At 39.1% G+C, this 12732-nt stretch overlaps 1 protein-coding gene across 3 annotated transcripts in view; it reads left to right on the top strand.

Annotated features, from left to right (window-relative positions):
• Nucleotides 1–7804, top strand: part of NETO2 (neuropilin and tolloid like 2) — a 60917-nt gene extending 53113 nt beyond the window's left edge. For all 3 annotated transcript variants that reach the window (XM_045891164.3, XM_045891165.3, XM_064581935.1), the window contains 2 exons: nt 1435–1548; nt 3091–7804. In XM_045891164.3, coding sequence (XP_045747120.1) covers nt 1435–1548; nt 3091–3671 — 695 coding nt within the window. In that variant the 3' untranslated portion in view covers nt 3672–7804. The remainder of the gene's footprint in view (nt 1–1434; nt 1549–3090) is intronic.
• The last annotated feature ends 4928 nt before the right edge of the window (nt 7805–12732 follow it).

A 12732-nucleotide genomic window follows, 5' to 3' on the forward strand; every position in this document is an offset into this window, starting at 1 on the left:
TTTAAGATTTGATTTATTTATTTGAGAGAGAGCAAGAGTGAGAGAGATCACAGAAGGAGAGAGAGAAGCGGGCTCCCTGCTGAGCAGAGAGCCCTGACCCTAGGATCATGACCTGAGCCAAAGGCAAACGCCTAACTGATTGAGCCACCCAGGTGCCCCAATCTCCAGAACTTTTTTATCATCCCCAGCTGAAACTCTGTCCCATTAAACACCCCATTCCGCTCTCCCACCAGGTCCTGGTAGCTGATGTTCTCTTTTTCTCTCAATGAATTGACTGCTCCAGGTACCTCGTATACCTGGAATCATACAATACTTGTTCTTTTGTGTCTGGCTTCTTTCAAGCATATTGTCTTCAAGATTTATCCATGTTGGGCGCCTGGGTGGCTCAGTTGGTTAAGCGACTGCCTTCGGCTCAGGTCATGATCCTGGAGTCCCTGGATCGAGTCCCGTATCGGGCTCCCTGCTCGGCAGGGAGCGTGCTTCTCCCTCTGACCCTCCCCCCCTCATGTGCTCTCTCTCTCTCATTCTCTCTGTCTCAAATAAATAAATAAATAAAATCTTTAAAAAAAAAAAAAAAGATTCATCCATGTTGTAGCATTTGTCAGAATTTCCTTCTGAATTTTAACCCTGAATAATATCCCATTAGATATGTATATACCACATTGCAGTCCTCCATTCATCCATCAACAAACATTTATTTAGGTTTTTTCTCCCTTTTGGTGGAATAATGCTGCTGTGTGCTTTGTGAATAAAGCTGCCATGATCATTGGTATGCTCTGTTCGAGTCCCTGCTTTCAGTGGTTTGGGGTATGCACCTGGACGTATGCACCTGCTGGAGCAGATGATAATCAGTGTGGATTTTTTTTTTTTTTAAAGATTTTATTTATTTATTTGAGACAGAGAGAATGAGAGACAGAGAGCACATGAGGGGGGGGGGGGTCAGAGGGAGAAGCAGGCTCCCCGCCGAGCAGGGAGCCTGATGCGGGACTCGATCCCGGGACTCCAGGATCATGACCTGAGCCGAAGGCAGTCGCTTAACCAACTGAGCCACCCAGGCGCCCATCAGTGTGGATTTTTGAGGAGACTCCATCCTGTTTACCACAGCAGCTGTACCATTTTACATTCCCCCAGCAATGCACCAAGGGTTCCAGTGTCTCCACATCCTCACCAATATTTTCTTGTAACATTTTGAAAAAATTTACCAGGCTCTGTACTAGTTCTGTAAGCACCATAGTAAATGTATTCCTATTCTCATTACACTAAACATGACATTTGGCACCCAGCGGAAGTGAAGAGTTTTTACCTGAGACCATGTCAGAGAGTATTGGCCCTTATCTTATTGCTTCTATAGCGCAGAGTGTATTCATAGAACAAGTTGAAGTGTAAATAAACCAGGATGAGTTCTTAGCAACAAACTGTTCTTCTTTCCTGCAGCTCCCTGCACAGGTAGCACTTTCTTCTGCCACAGCAACATGTGCATCAACAATTCTTTAGTCTGTAACGGTGTTCAGAACTGTGCATACCCTTGGGACGAAAATCACTGTAAAGGTGAGTGCGCTGGCAAAGCCCAACCTTTTTGAGAGAAAAATGGCCGTTGCCCTAAAGAAAGACTTAAAATGTCCTTTTCTGTAACTGTGTTTAGCGTAGCTGCTTTGGCTGAAATGGAAACATAGAATATAAATGTTCTTTTAAATGGATCATACAACTCTCATATGTGATAAAAGCAAAGAAAAATACTTATTCTCAATGAAAGCATTCTTTTTTTTCTTACAAACTATGCTTTTTAAGTTGTTCAAAAGTCCACCATAATATTTCCTGCATTATTTTCTTAGTCATTTGTATTGTAAGGATACCTTATTCTCGGAATAATTTAGAAAGTAACCTAGAGTAGTAGTATTTTAAAAATTATATAGAAATACTATTTAATAAATATTGATGGATTCAATCTTAAAAAGCAGCAAAAGCAGACTAGTAAGAACTGCTTTTTTTCATTTTATAAAATTTCCTATGCTGTATGTCTAAGGTAAACATGACTTATGGTAATAGTGGAATATCTACAGACATTATCAAATCACTGTCTCAGTCTTAAAGTTTACCTGCCTTCTATTCTCCAAGAGTTCAGTAAATATCTTACTATGAGAAGTTAGTGTGATCTGATACAGCTGTCTTAAGTACTTGACATGAAGTATCTTCAGATAATCATTCAAACGGTAGATCGTGATGTTATACCTCAGTGGGTTAGCCTGATCACTTTTGTCCTCTCTTGCTGATGGCCATCAGTAGAAATACTGTGGATATACTTAAACGTGGCAGTTGGTCAAACATACCACAGAGCAAAAAGCTAACTTGATAGAACAAGAGTATTTCTTTTGGCATTTTCTCTATATTCATGTTTTTATTTTTTTATTTTATTTTTTTTAAAGATTTTATTTATTTGAAAGAGAGAATACAAGTGAGGGGAGGGGCAGAGGGAGAGGAAGAAGCAGGCTCCCCACTGAGCAGGGAGCCCGATGCAGGGCTCGATCCCAGGACCCCGGGATCATGACCTGAGCCAAAGGCAGATGCTTAACCAACTGAGCCACCCAGGCGCCGCTAGATTCATGTTTTTAATTTGATTTGCAAATTGTATGCCTTCATGTACCTTCTGAGTAAAGAACCAAGTCCTTTTTCTTTTATGTAATCTATCTGACTATATTGTGATTGGTTAGTTTAACCAGAAATCATAATGGGATTATTTTTTTAAAAAAACCTAATTTTAGGGTGCCTGGGTGGCTCAGTTGGTTGAGCGACTGCCTTCGGCTCAGGTCATGATCCTGGAGTCCCAGGATCGAGTCCCGCATCGGGCTCCCTGCTCTGCAGGGAGTCTGCTCCTCCCTCTGACCCTCCCCCCTCTCATGTGCTCTCTCTTTCATTCTCTCTCAAATAAATAAATAAAATCTTTAAAAAATAAAAAATAAAAACCTAATTTTAAATGGTATCATCTATAGTGTATTTGACCCATGTGTTCTGCTTTACCTAAAAATAACCTTACCAGTTTGTGACAGGACTCATTAATGAATTTTGAAAGCCTTGTTGTTTCTCTTTCTACAGAAAAGAAAAAAGCAGGACTATTTGAACAAGTCACTAAAACCCATGGAACAATTATTGGCATCACATCAGGGATTGTCTTGGTCCTTCTCATTATTTCTATTTTAGTACAAGTGAAACAGCCTCGAAAAAAGGTCATGGCTTGCAAAACTGCGTTTAATAAAACTGGATTTCAGGAAGTGTTTGATCCTCCTCATTATGAACTGTTTTCCCTACGGGACAAAGAGATTTCTGCAGACCTAGCTGACTTGTCAGAAGAACTGGACAACTACCAGAAGATGCGGCACTCCTCCACTGCCTCCCGGTGCATTCATGACCATCACTGTGGGTCGCAAGCACCCAGTGTCAAACAGAGCAGGACCAACCTGAGTTCCATGGAACTGCCTTTCCGAAATGATTTTGCACAACCACAGCCAATGAAAACATTTAACAGCACTTTCAAAAAGAGTAGCTACACTTTCAAACAGGCACATGAGTGCCCTGAACAGGCCCTAGAAGACAGAGTAATGGAGGAGATTCCTTGTGAAATTTATGTCAGAGGGCGAGAAGATTCTGCACAAGCGTCCATATCCATCGATTTTTAACCTTCTACTAAGGGGACATTAATTATTAAGTGTGTGTGTATGCCGCCTACAGAGCACCCATGCTCTTCAGCAGCCAGCCCTTTTCTCCTATCAAAACTAGCAAGACCTTCGTTCCCACCAACCTACTGTAGCAGTGAAGCTTTTCTTGTCTCAGGCAGTCTATGTGTTAAACCAACCAAGGGACCTCCTCCGGTCCATGAACAAAATAACAGTCACTATTGCTTGGTGTCACACACACAAAGTACCAGCGAAATAGCATTTGAAGAGGGGGGTGGTGGTGCTGAGCCAGGCTCAGGCTGCCTGTTAGGCTTAGCAACAGGAATACTGCTCTGGATTGATACAGCTTGTCAACATTTTGATCCCACAATAAGTTTAAAAATAAGATTTGTCTCTACATTCCTTTTGGGTTTTTTTCCCTCTAAATTTAATTTGTTTTATAAGTCCGTGATTTTACCATTTTGGTTTCTTACATAAACATAAATGGTCAACGTACCACACATACTTCAATACAGGCATTTGTTCTAGAATTTGTCAAAATATAACTCGTTACTGTGCTAAGTGCCAGTGAAGACCCAGAGTTCTGTTTCACCCATCTGTTTCTTCTTGACTAATTTCTATACTGCTGCCTTTTAATTACTGAATCCTTAGTCCTTATTTTTTGTGAATAGTAGATGATATGATTTATCATCTTTAAGTCCTATTTTGTCTTATACTAGAAGATTTCATAATCCTAGGATGTACGCACCCTTGCCAGTTATGACTAAAAACTTGAAAGAGATTAAAACTTCTGGAAATCCTTTCAAATTTCCCAAATTTGGTCACATGCGGTGGTGGCCCATTCATTCCTGTGTGCAGTCATTTCATTCATCTTGGGGGAGGCTGGTAATTATGTTTCTTTGCAGCATTTCTCATCACCAGATTTGTGTTTCCTGTTGTTTTTATAAGATGATTTTGCTCCCTTTGTATTGGTTTATGTTATGGCATATGGTAGCCAAGGTTGTATGAGCGTTAAAGGAAAATTCCTAAGAAACTGTAAGAGCCCTCAAATTGCTTCTTACTTGGGACAATACATTTTTCTAGTTCTTACCAAGAATAACAACTTCCACTTTTTTTTAAACTGCACTTTTGACCTTATGTTTTTTTTTATGGTATATAAACAATAATTTATAAACATGATATAAAAACTCATTGTGTTTTTTTAGACTTTTGATATTATTTGATACTGTACAAACTTTATTAAATCAAGATTAAAGACCTACATGAGCGATTTCTTTCAGTGTTCATATTAGTGGCTTTATGTACAAATATGCTGTGATGGAACGACACGTTATAACTTACTGTAAAGACCTTAGTAATGTGTACGTAAGCATTTGTTTCCTTTTGTTATTGCATTTAGTTTATGATGAAATTTTCACTGTGTGTTATTTATTGTTCTAAATCACTACACAAATCTTACATTAAAATTAAATGCATTGTTACATGATTCTTCAATCATGTTATTGCCCTGAGATTTTGGATCTTAGGTATATATGGAAAGGAATCCATTTATCAAATTATAACTAACACAGACATGCCATTTTAAAGAGAGAAATTCTCATTTTGATATTTTTTGTAGCAAATTCTCAATGAAATGAGAAATTAAAGGTTCACTGAATTTCATTGGTTTTTTAAGATATCACATGTATGGGTTTTCTCAGATTAGTGAAAACTGGGACCTTTAAATATGATACATATAAAATACCCCTTCAAAATGTTTCTTATAGCACATTTTTTTATTTTTTAAAAGTATATAATATCCAGGAGATAGGAAAACCTATAGATAGTATATTCATGATTTAGCATTTTTTAAAGTCAGCATAATTTCCTGTTTTAAAGATAAAATTTGGGAAAGTAGAAAGACTTAATGAATGTAGTATTCATTGAACTAATGAGCCAGAGCCAGATTAGATAGAAATCCTTTTAGTAGCTACGTTGAATAGGCATTCTAGTAGTTAGTAGCCAGCCAACATTTGAACAGCATAGTAAATATTTAATATAACTGTGATCTCATTCTTCATGATCATGAAGGAAAACTAGCAATTTTCTATGTAAAACTATATCCATTATAAAAACAGCTGTTAAGTCCATCATTAACACCTACATTATAGTAGAAACTAATACAGTATGCTTAACTACATTAATTCTAGTCACTTGTAACTATATTTTTGAAAGTTGTATCCTACTTTCTTTTAAAAGGACATGAAGAGGCCTACAAAATAGAGCCTTTAAAGAAGACATTTAACATTAAAACAGCACAGAACTACATAGCTTCAGGCAACCCCACTTAGCAAGTAAAGCTTGGACAACAATTTTGGTTCTAAACTTTCTGGCTGCTGAAACAAATGAAATAGTTTTTGTTTTTCACAGTAGAGAACCCAAACTGCAGAGGCTAGTTTTCTCTTCAACTAAAGAAAGAGGATCTGTATATAGAACAACATTTCCTCAGAACTTAAATAAGATGCAAAATGCAGAGAGAAGTCAGAATGGTAAATCTTTATCTAGTGAAGGCACATCTTAATACAGTCGGATCATCGGTTTTTCATCAGTCTGTCTGCAGGGGTAGAACTGAAGAGCCAGATGATCGGTATTAGCTAAGCCAGCCTTAAACTGCCCTATCTTGTATGCCTTCATCGAAGTATAGATGGCTATTAGGCCTTGTTTAAACATTTTTTAGTCAAACATTTATTTGGCAGTACACTATAGGAAAAGAAGAGAATGGAACTATTTTTTAGGCATTATTACCAGCGTAACACTAATTGCTGTATTATATAGTCTTCATCTTTGAGGTTAGTAAGAAAACTTCACAAATTGTTTACTGAAGTAAAAGCCATAAATTTTAGTAATGAAAGATGAACTTTAGCCATCTTGTGGAAGTTATTACACCCTTCACAGAAAAGACAGAAGCCAGTTGTTAAAATACAGTGGAAAATGCAAAGCTGGAGGGGAAAGTATCTTCAATTCAGGAGCGGCACTTAAGGACACCTCTACAATGTTGTTACCTTTCACCTGAGAACCTGAGTTTAGCACAAGATATCAACACTCAAGTGCCCGCAAATTGCAGGAAATCTATGAATCCTAACATCTAAAGTACTTACGGATAAAGTGTGATGTATCTTTTGTGGAGGGAAATGTTCAACCTAAAGGTTTAACAAAAAGCAAAAGATTTTCAACCTTTCACATCACAAAAGAGATTAAAAAGGCTCCTTTGACTTGTTAACAGCTTTTGTGTCTGTCCTTGTCATGTTTCATGTAATTACTAAGCATTAAAAGAACCTCCTAAATGCTTCTAAATATTTTTATAGTTCTGTTTTCTGATAAGCAGGATGCTTTCTGGTTTCAGGAGTGTGTCAGGTGATGAGACAGGACAGGGAAAAAGCCTAGTTGTGATTCCAGGAGTGATTCTCAAAGGGGATTTATGCCCTCTTACAAAATGGTGTCTGCTAAATTGTTCATGAAGGGACCTTGAGTTTTGGGTTTTTTGTTTTTTTTTAAGATGATCTGTTCAACTTCATTAATGAGAATTCTGAGGTCCAGAGAAGAGGAGTACCCACATCTCAGAACTAGTCCCATGCTCTTGCCTTGCCTTTGCTGTTTTTCCCCTGCTTTAGCTAGCTGGAAGTTTTAAAGGTCAAGCAGTTCTAAACGGCAGCCCAGATGTTCCATGTAAGCTTGTCAGTCATTCTGATTTAAAATGTATTTTATTCTATAATAATTTTTTTCAAAGCATTTTACTTTTTTTTTAAAATCGATGTAACACTATTCTATAATTTTGTTGCCATGACTTCTTGGCATCTGCAAACTGCAAGACAATTACTGTGAATTCTTAATAAACAATGTTAACAATTTACAGGTTTGGCATCAGATAAAAAGAGCTTCAGTGTTTTGCATTTGTGATCTTTCTTAAATCTAAAGGAAACAGTGTATACTCTAGAAATTAAAGATTTGTGTGCTGTATCTCTTGAGTTTGGAGAATGATTTGAGTTCTGAGCCATGATGACAAGTTGACCTCAGATATCTTTTTTAGGTCCCTGCAAAATCAGTTTTCCATGTTTTATATACCTCAACAAATTAAAATTCTGAATTTGCTTTTTTTTCGTCACTTTTTCATATATGTCTGTGATTTTTAGTCACTTTTTCGTATATTTCTGTGATTGGTTTAATGACTACAAAAGCCCAAGAAGCTAATGACTGGGGTACATATTTAGTAAGTACTTTTTTTTTTTCAAGATTTTATTTATTTGACAGAGACACAGCGAGAGAGGGAAAACAAGCAGGGGAAGTGGGAGAGGGAGAAGCAGGCTTCCCGCCGAGCAGGGAGCCCAATGCAGGACTCAATCCAGGACCCTGGGGATCATGACCTGAGCCGAAGGCAAGTGCATAACCGACTGAGCCACCCAAGCACCCCTAGTATGTACTGTCTTGAGTAAAATTTTTTTTAAGATTTTATTTATTTCAGAGAGGGGAGGAGCTGGGTGAAAGGGAAAGGGAGAATCTCAAGCAAACTCTGTGTCGAGTATGGGGCCCAATGCAGGACTCAGTCTCACAACCCTGAGATCATGACCTAACCCGAAACCTAGAGTCGGATGGACACTTAACCAACTGAGTCACCCAGATGCTCCTTGAGTAAATGTTTTTTTAAAAAATGTTTTTTTAAAGCACTGAATTTTTAGAGATGAATATCCAGACCATGTAAGAATTCTTGTATGTCTAATCCAGGATTTGACACTTCACAGAAAAGAATATGACCCTTGAACTGGAAATAGAACTTGTGTTTTGATTTCCTTGCTTGTCTCAATTTCCAGAGTCTCTAGAAGTGGCAAAGGATCCTTATTTCCTTGCAGGGTGAAGTTGGCATTTCCTACCCAACAGCTTCCAAAAAAAAAATAATCTTAGTTATGATAAAAAGTAAAAGCATCCTCAGGCTATTAACACCATTTAAGTTTTCAAATTAATCTTCAATTGAAGTTAAAAAAAATTTAAAGTGAATTTAGTGTTAGATTGCCTACAGATGCACTGTGCTACTTCCAGTCACTGACGTGGCAGTGAGGACTTTCAGAGTGGGTTGTCAGACGCTGTCCTTTTGAGGTGCAGAGTGCATCAGTCATGGCCACAGCCTAGCAAGGATGGATGAGTAGATTTCACAAAAGGTGCACACTGAGGAGAAAGCAAAGGAAAGCAAAAACTCTGAGCTTTACAATCATACAGACACAGATCAAGGAGCAAAGAAAGACGAAAGAAAAAGGTAGTTACCACTGGCCTGTCCCTGCAAATAGTTACAGAGCAATTTTACTTTGTGTTATTTAAGATCAAGAAACAGCTTTTATCCAAAAATGCTCTCACCTGCCAAGCTTTCTCATACTCGGTAACATCTGGTGCCAGCAGGCCACTGAGCCGGTACATACTTTATGGAAACATTATGAGTAACTGCTGATTGCTAGAAGGAATTCTCATCAGAAATCTAGGTATTGAACCTGCTTTTCAAATGTTCTATTCTTCCACTGATGACTTTGTCCTGTTGTATTAAGCAATGACTCAGAGAAGTAGTCACAACTTTTGAACCAAAAAATAGTTGCATGAATTGTAGGTAAGTTCTTTCCAGACCCTTAGAAGACGTTTCACTCTGAAAATGTGCACAAGTAACAATAGTGAACTTGCTGCAACTTCCTCTGTTTTACATTCATAGCCAAAAGCAATCTTACTTCCTCTGTCATTTATTTTTAATATAAAAAATGAATAAAGCTTGTGGTAGGAGGCTTCTAGGATGGCTCCCAGTGATCCCTGACTCCTGGTGTTCATAAGCTTCTATCATTCCCTGACGGGTGTGAGCTGGATCTGGGACCTGCTTCCAATGAATGTGTCAAAAGTGCCACGTCACTTCTGAGATTAGGTGACAGGCTGGCTTCTGTCTTGCTCACCCACTAGTAGTTGGGTGATTTCCTGCTCAGATGGAAGCCAATTGCCATGTGCTGAGGTGCTCTATGGAGAGGCCCATGTGACAAGAGATGGGGATTTCGAGCCAACAGTTAACATGGCACAGAGGCCCTCAATCCAATCACCTTCGAAGAACTGAATCCTCCCAGCAACATGCCTGGAAGAGGATCCTCCCCACCCTGGAGCCTTGAGAAGACCACAGAAAACACCTTGACTGACTCTTGTGAAAGACCTTGAATACCACCAAGACCACTGATGCAGAAATCCAAGTTATGTGCTGTTTCAAGCTGCTGAATTTGGGGATAATTTGTTACATAGCCACTGATAAATAATACAAAGCTAGAAAAGGACAATGGCATAACCCAACTCGACCTCTGAGGGAAAAGTAGTTGATGAAATTTAACATGATGTTTTTTTGGTTTTTTGGGGTTTTTAAATTTTTTATTTTTATTTATTTATTTTTTATTTGACAGAGAGAGAGACACAGCGTGAGAGGGAACACAAGCAGGGGGAGTGGGAGAGGGAGAAGCAGACTCCCTGCGGAGCAGGGGGCCTGATGCGGGGCTCGATCCCAGGACTCCGGGATCATGACCTGAGCCGAAGGCAGACGCTTAAAGACTGAGCCACCCAGGAGATGCTTTATACATCAATTGTCCTAAGTTTCACCTTTTCATGTAATGATACTGAGAAATCCTAGTCTCAAATCCTAGTCTTTCATGTCCAGATCCTCCCTACTCCCAAAATGAGAAATGTGGCCAAAACATTTCTATACAAAGACTTTCCTGTTGTGATAAAAAAGAGATTTCCTGGAAGAATGATCTTTTTTTTTTTTTTGCTTTACTTTGCTTTATTTTGGTCAAAATGATTGAAAGACCAACCCTGGAGAGTTTTCCTTTCTGAAATTGTTTTCAGTAGCTGGCTGACAGCCACAGATACCTGCTCTAAAGATAAAATTGTATCTTTAATTGTATCTGTGTGTAAATTTTTCCTTTGAATCTGAAGCCAGCTATTACTGACATTGTTTTTCCCCGTGGGTATAATTGTGTCCTAAGTCTTTTTCTAATATGAATCCATGAAACCTTAGCCTCTATAAATAGGATAGGACCTGTTCCTTGTACTCTGATCTCTGCAAAAGAGGCATCAAATGAAACTTGGTCTTCCCCATCCTGCCATTTTTAATTGCCAGATGGTCGTCAGGGACTATGCTGCTTAAAGCTTTTCATTTTCTGTAGGATTAGAAGTGCCTGCCTTTCTACTAGGGGCCTCATGTCTCTTGTTTTATTACCCACCAATGCCCTCAGATTTTTTAAGGAAATACTAAAACACAAAACCAGGTTCTGTAAAGAAACTCCCAAGTCTGTCAGTGAAAAGGAAGGAACTTCCCTGACCAGTATGGGTAGTAGTAGGCTAAGATGTATACAGAGAAACTGCCTTTATCAAAAGCCATGTCTTAAAGGATGTGTTATAGAATGCTTCTATTTTAGGCTGACATTCTCACCTCGGCAGCCTGGAAAAACAGCTTGCTTCTCTTCCCCTCATCAGGTAGGCAAAAAAGTGATTGCACACTGTTTTTAATTGCAGGTTTACATAAACCCACAATTCAAGAGCATTGATTTGTTGGACTGTAATCTACACTTTAACACACTGAGCTGCATTTAGGCAGCATGCCAGATGTGTAAAGTCAGAATTTAATGACAGCATTTCAGTAGCAGCCCCAGAATTTAGTACAGTACCACTGTCGAATACTAATGTGCCACTAACAAGAAAACAAGAGAACAACTTCTTTTTTAAAAAAAGATTTTATTTATTTATTTGACAGAGAGAGACACAGCAAGAGAGGGAACACAAGCAGGGGGAGTGGGGAGAGGGAGAAGAAGGCTTCCCGCTGAGCAGGGAGCCCAATGAGGGGCTCGATCCCATGACCCCGGGATCATGACCTGAGCCGAAGGAAGCCGCTTAACAACTGAGCCTCCAGGCACCCCAAGAACAAACAACTTCTTTCTCAGTTACCTTTTTTGTCCCTTTCTTGATGATGGAGAAAATGAAAGCAATTAACTATTTCATAGAAACCTCATCTCATAACTTCTAGTCAAAAACAACCCATAGTAGTTGTTGCTGTGCCATGGCACTTTATCAATCAACAAAAGGTAAATTAATTTTTAATGCTGCTTATTTACAAAGTTCATGTTTTTCCTGAAGACTTTATCATTTTTAGTTTCTGAAAATAATTATGTACATTAAAAGTATTGTGACTGGGGGCGCCTGGGTGGCTCAGTCATTAAGCGTCTGCCTTCGGCTCAGGTCATGATCCCAGGGTCCTGGGATCGAGCCCCACGTGGGCTCCCTGCTCCACGGGAAGCCTGCTTCTCCCTCTCCCACTCCCCCTGCTTGTGTTCCCTCTCTCGCTGTGTCTCTCTCTGTCAAATAAATAAAATCTTAAAAAAAAAAAAGTATTGTGAATGAAGTCACCATCTGATATCATTTCTGCTTCTCATGATTTTTAAAACGGAGTTTCATTTCCTTTAAAATAGAAGGGAGAGGGGGAAAATTTCTTATTCTAAAAGAATGGTATTTCTCAAACTTGGCACCATTACATTTGGGGCCAAATAGTTCTTTGTTATGAAGGGGAATGTTCTGTGCACTGTGGGATGTCTACTGCATTCTTGGCCTCTACCCACTAGGTCCCAGTAGCGCTGCCCCCCATTTGTGACAACCAAAAATGTCTCCAGATATGGCCACGTGTACCCTGGGGGGGCGAGGGGCCAGACTTGGTTGAGAATCCCTGCTGTAGAGAGATTAAAGGGTTTAACAAAACGAGAAGCTGTTGATTTCTATTTTAAAGAAATACTTCAGACTTCTGGAAAGGTATAAAGAATAGTGAACACCCACATACACAGACTCCTAGTTAACACCACTCAGTTTCATTTCTCTCCTTCTAGCCCCAACCCTCAGAGCTCCCAAATTTGGTTTTTATCATTCCTGTGTCTATATTGGTTAGAAGTTATAGGGGCACCTGGGTGGCTCAGTCAGTTAAGTGTCTGCCTTCTGCTCAGATCATGATCCCAGGGTCCTGGGATCAAGCCCCACATCA

This window comes from Mirounga angustirostris, unplaced genomic scaffold, assembly GCF_029215605.1.
Source record: "Mirounga angustirostris isolate CCGP_5_RB_7025 unplaced genomic scaffold, mMirAng1.0.hap1 SCAF_16, whole genome shotgun sequence".
NCBI classification, from domain to species: Eukaryota; Metazoa; Chordata; class Mammalia; order Carnivora; family Phocidae; genus Mirounga; species Mirounga angustirostris.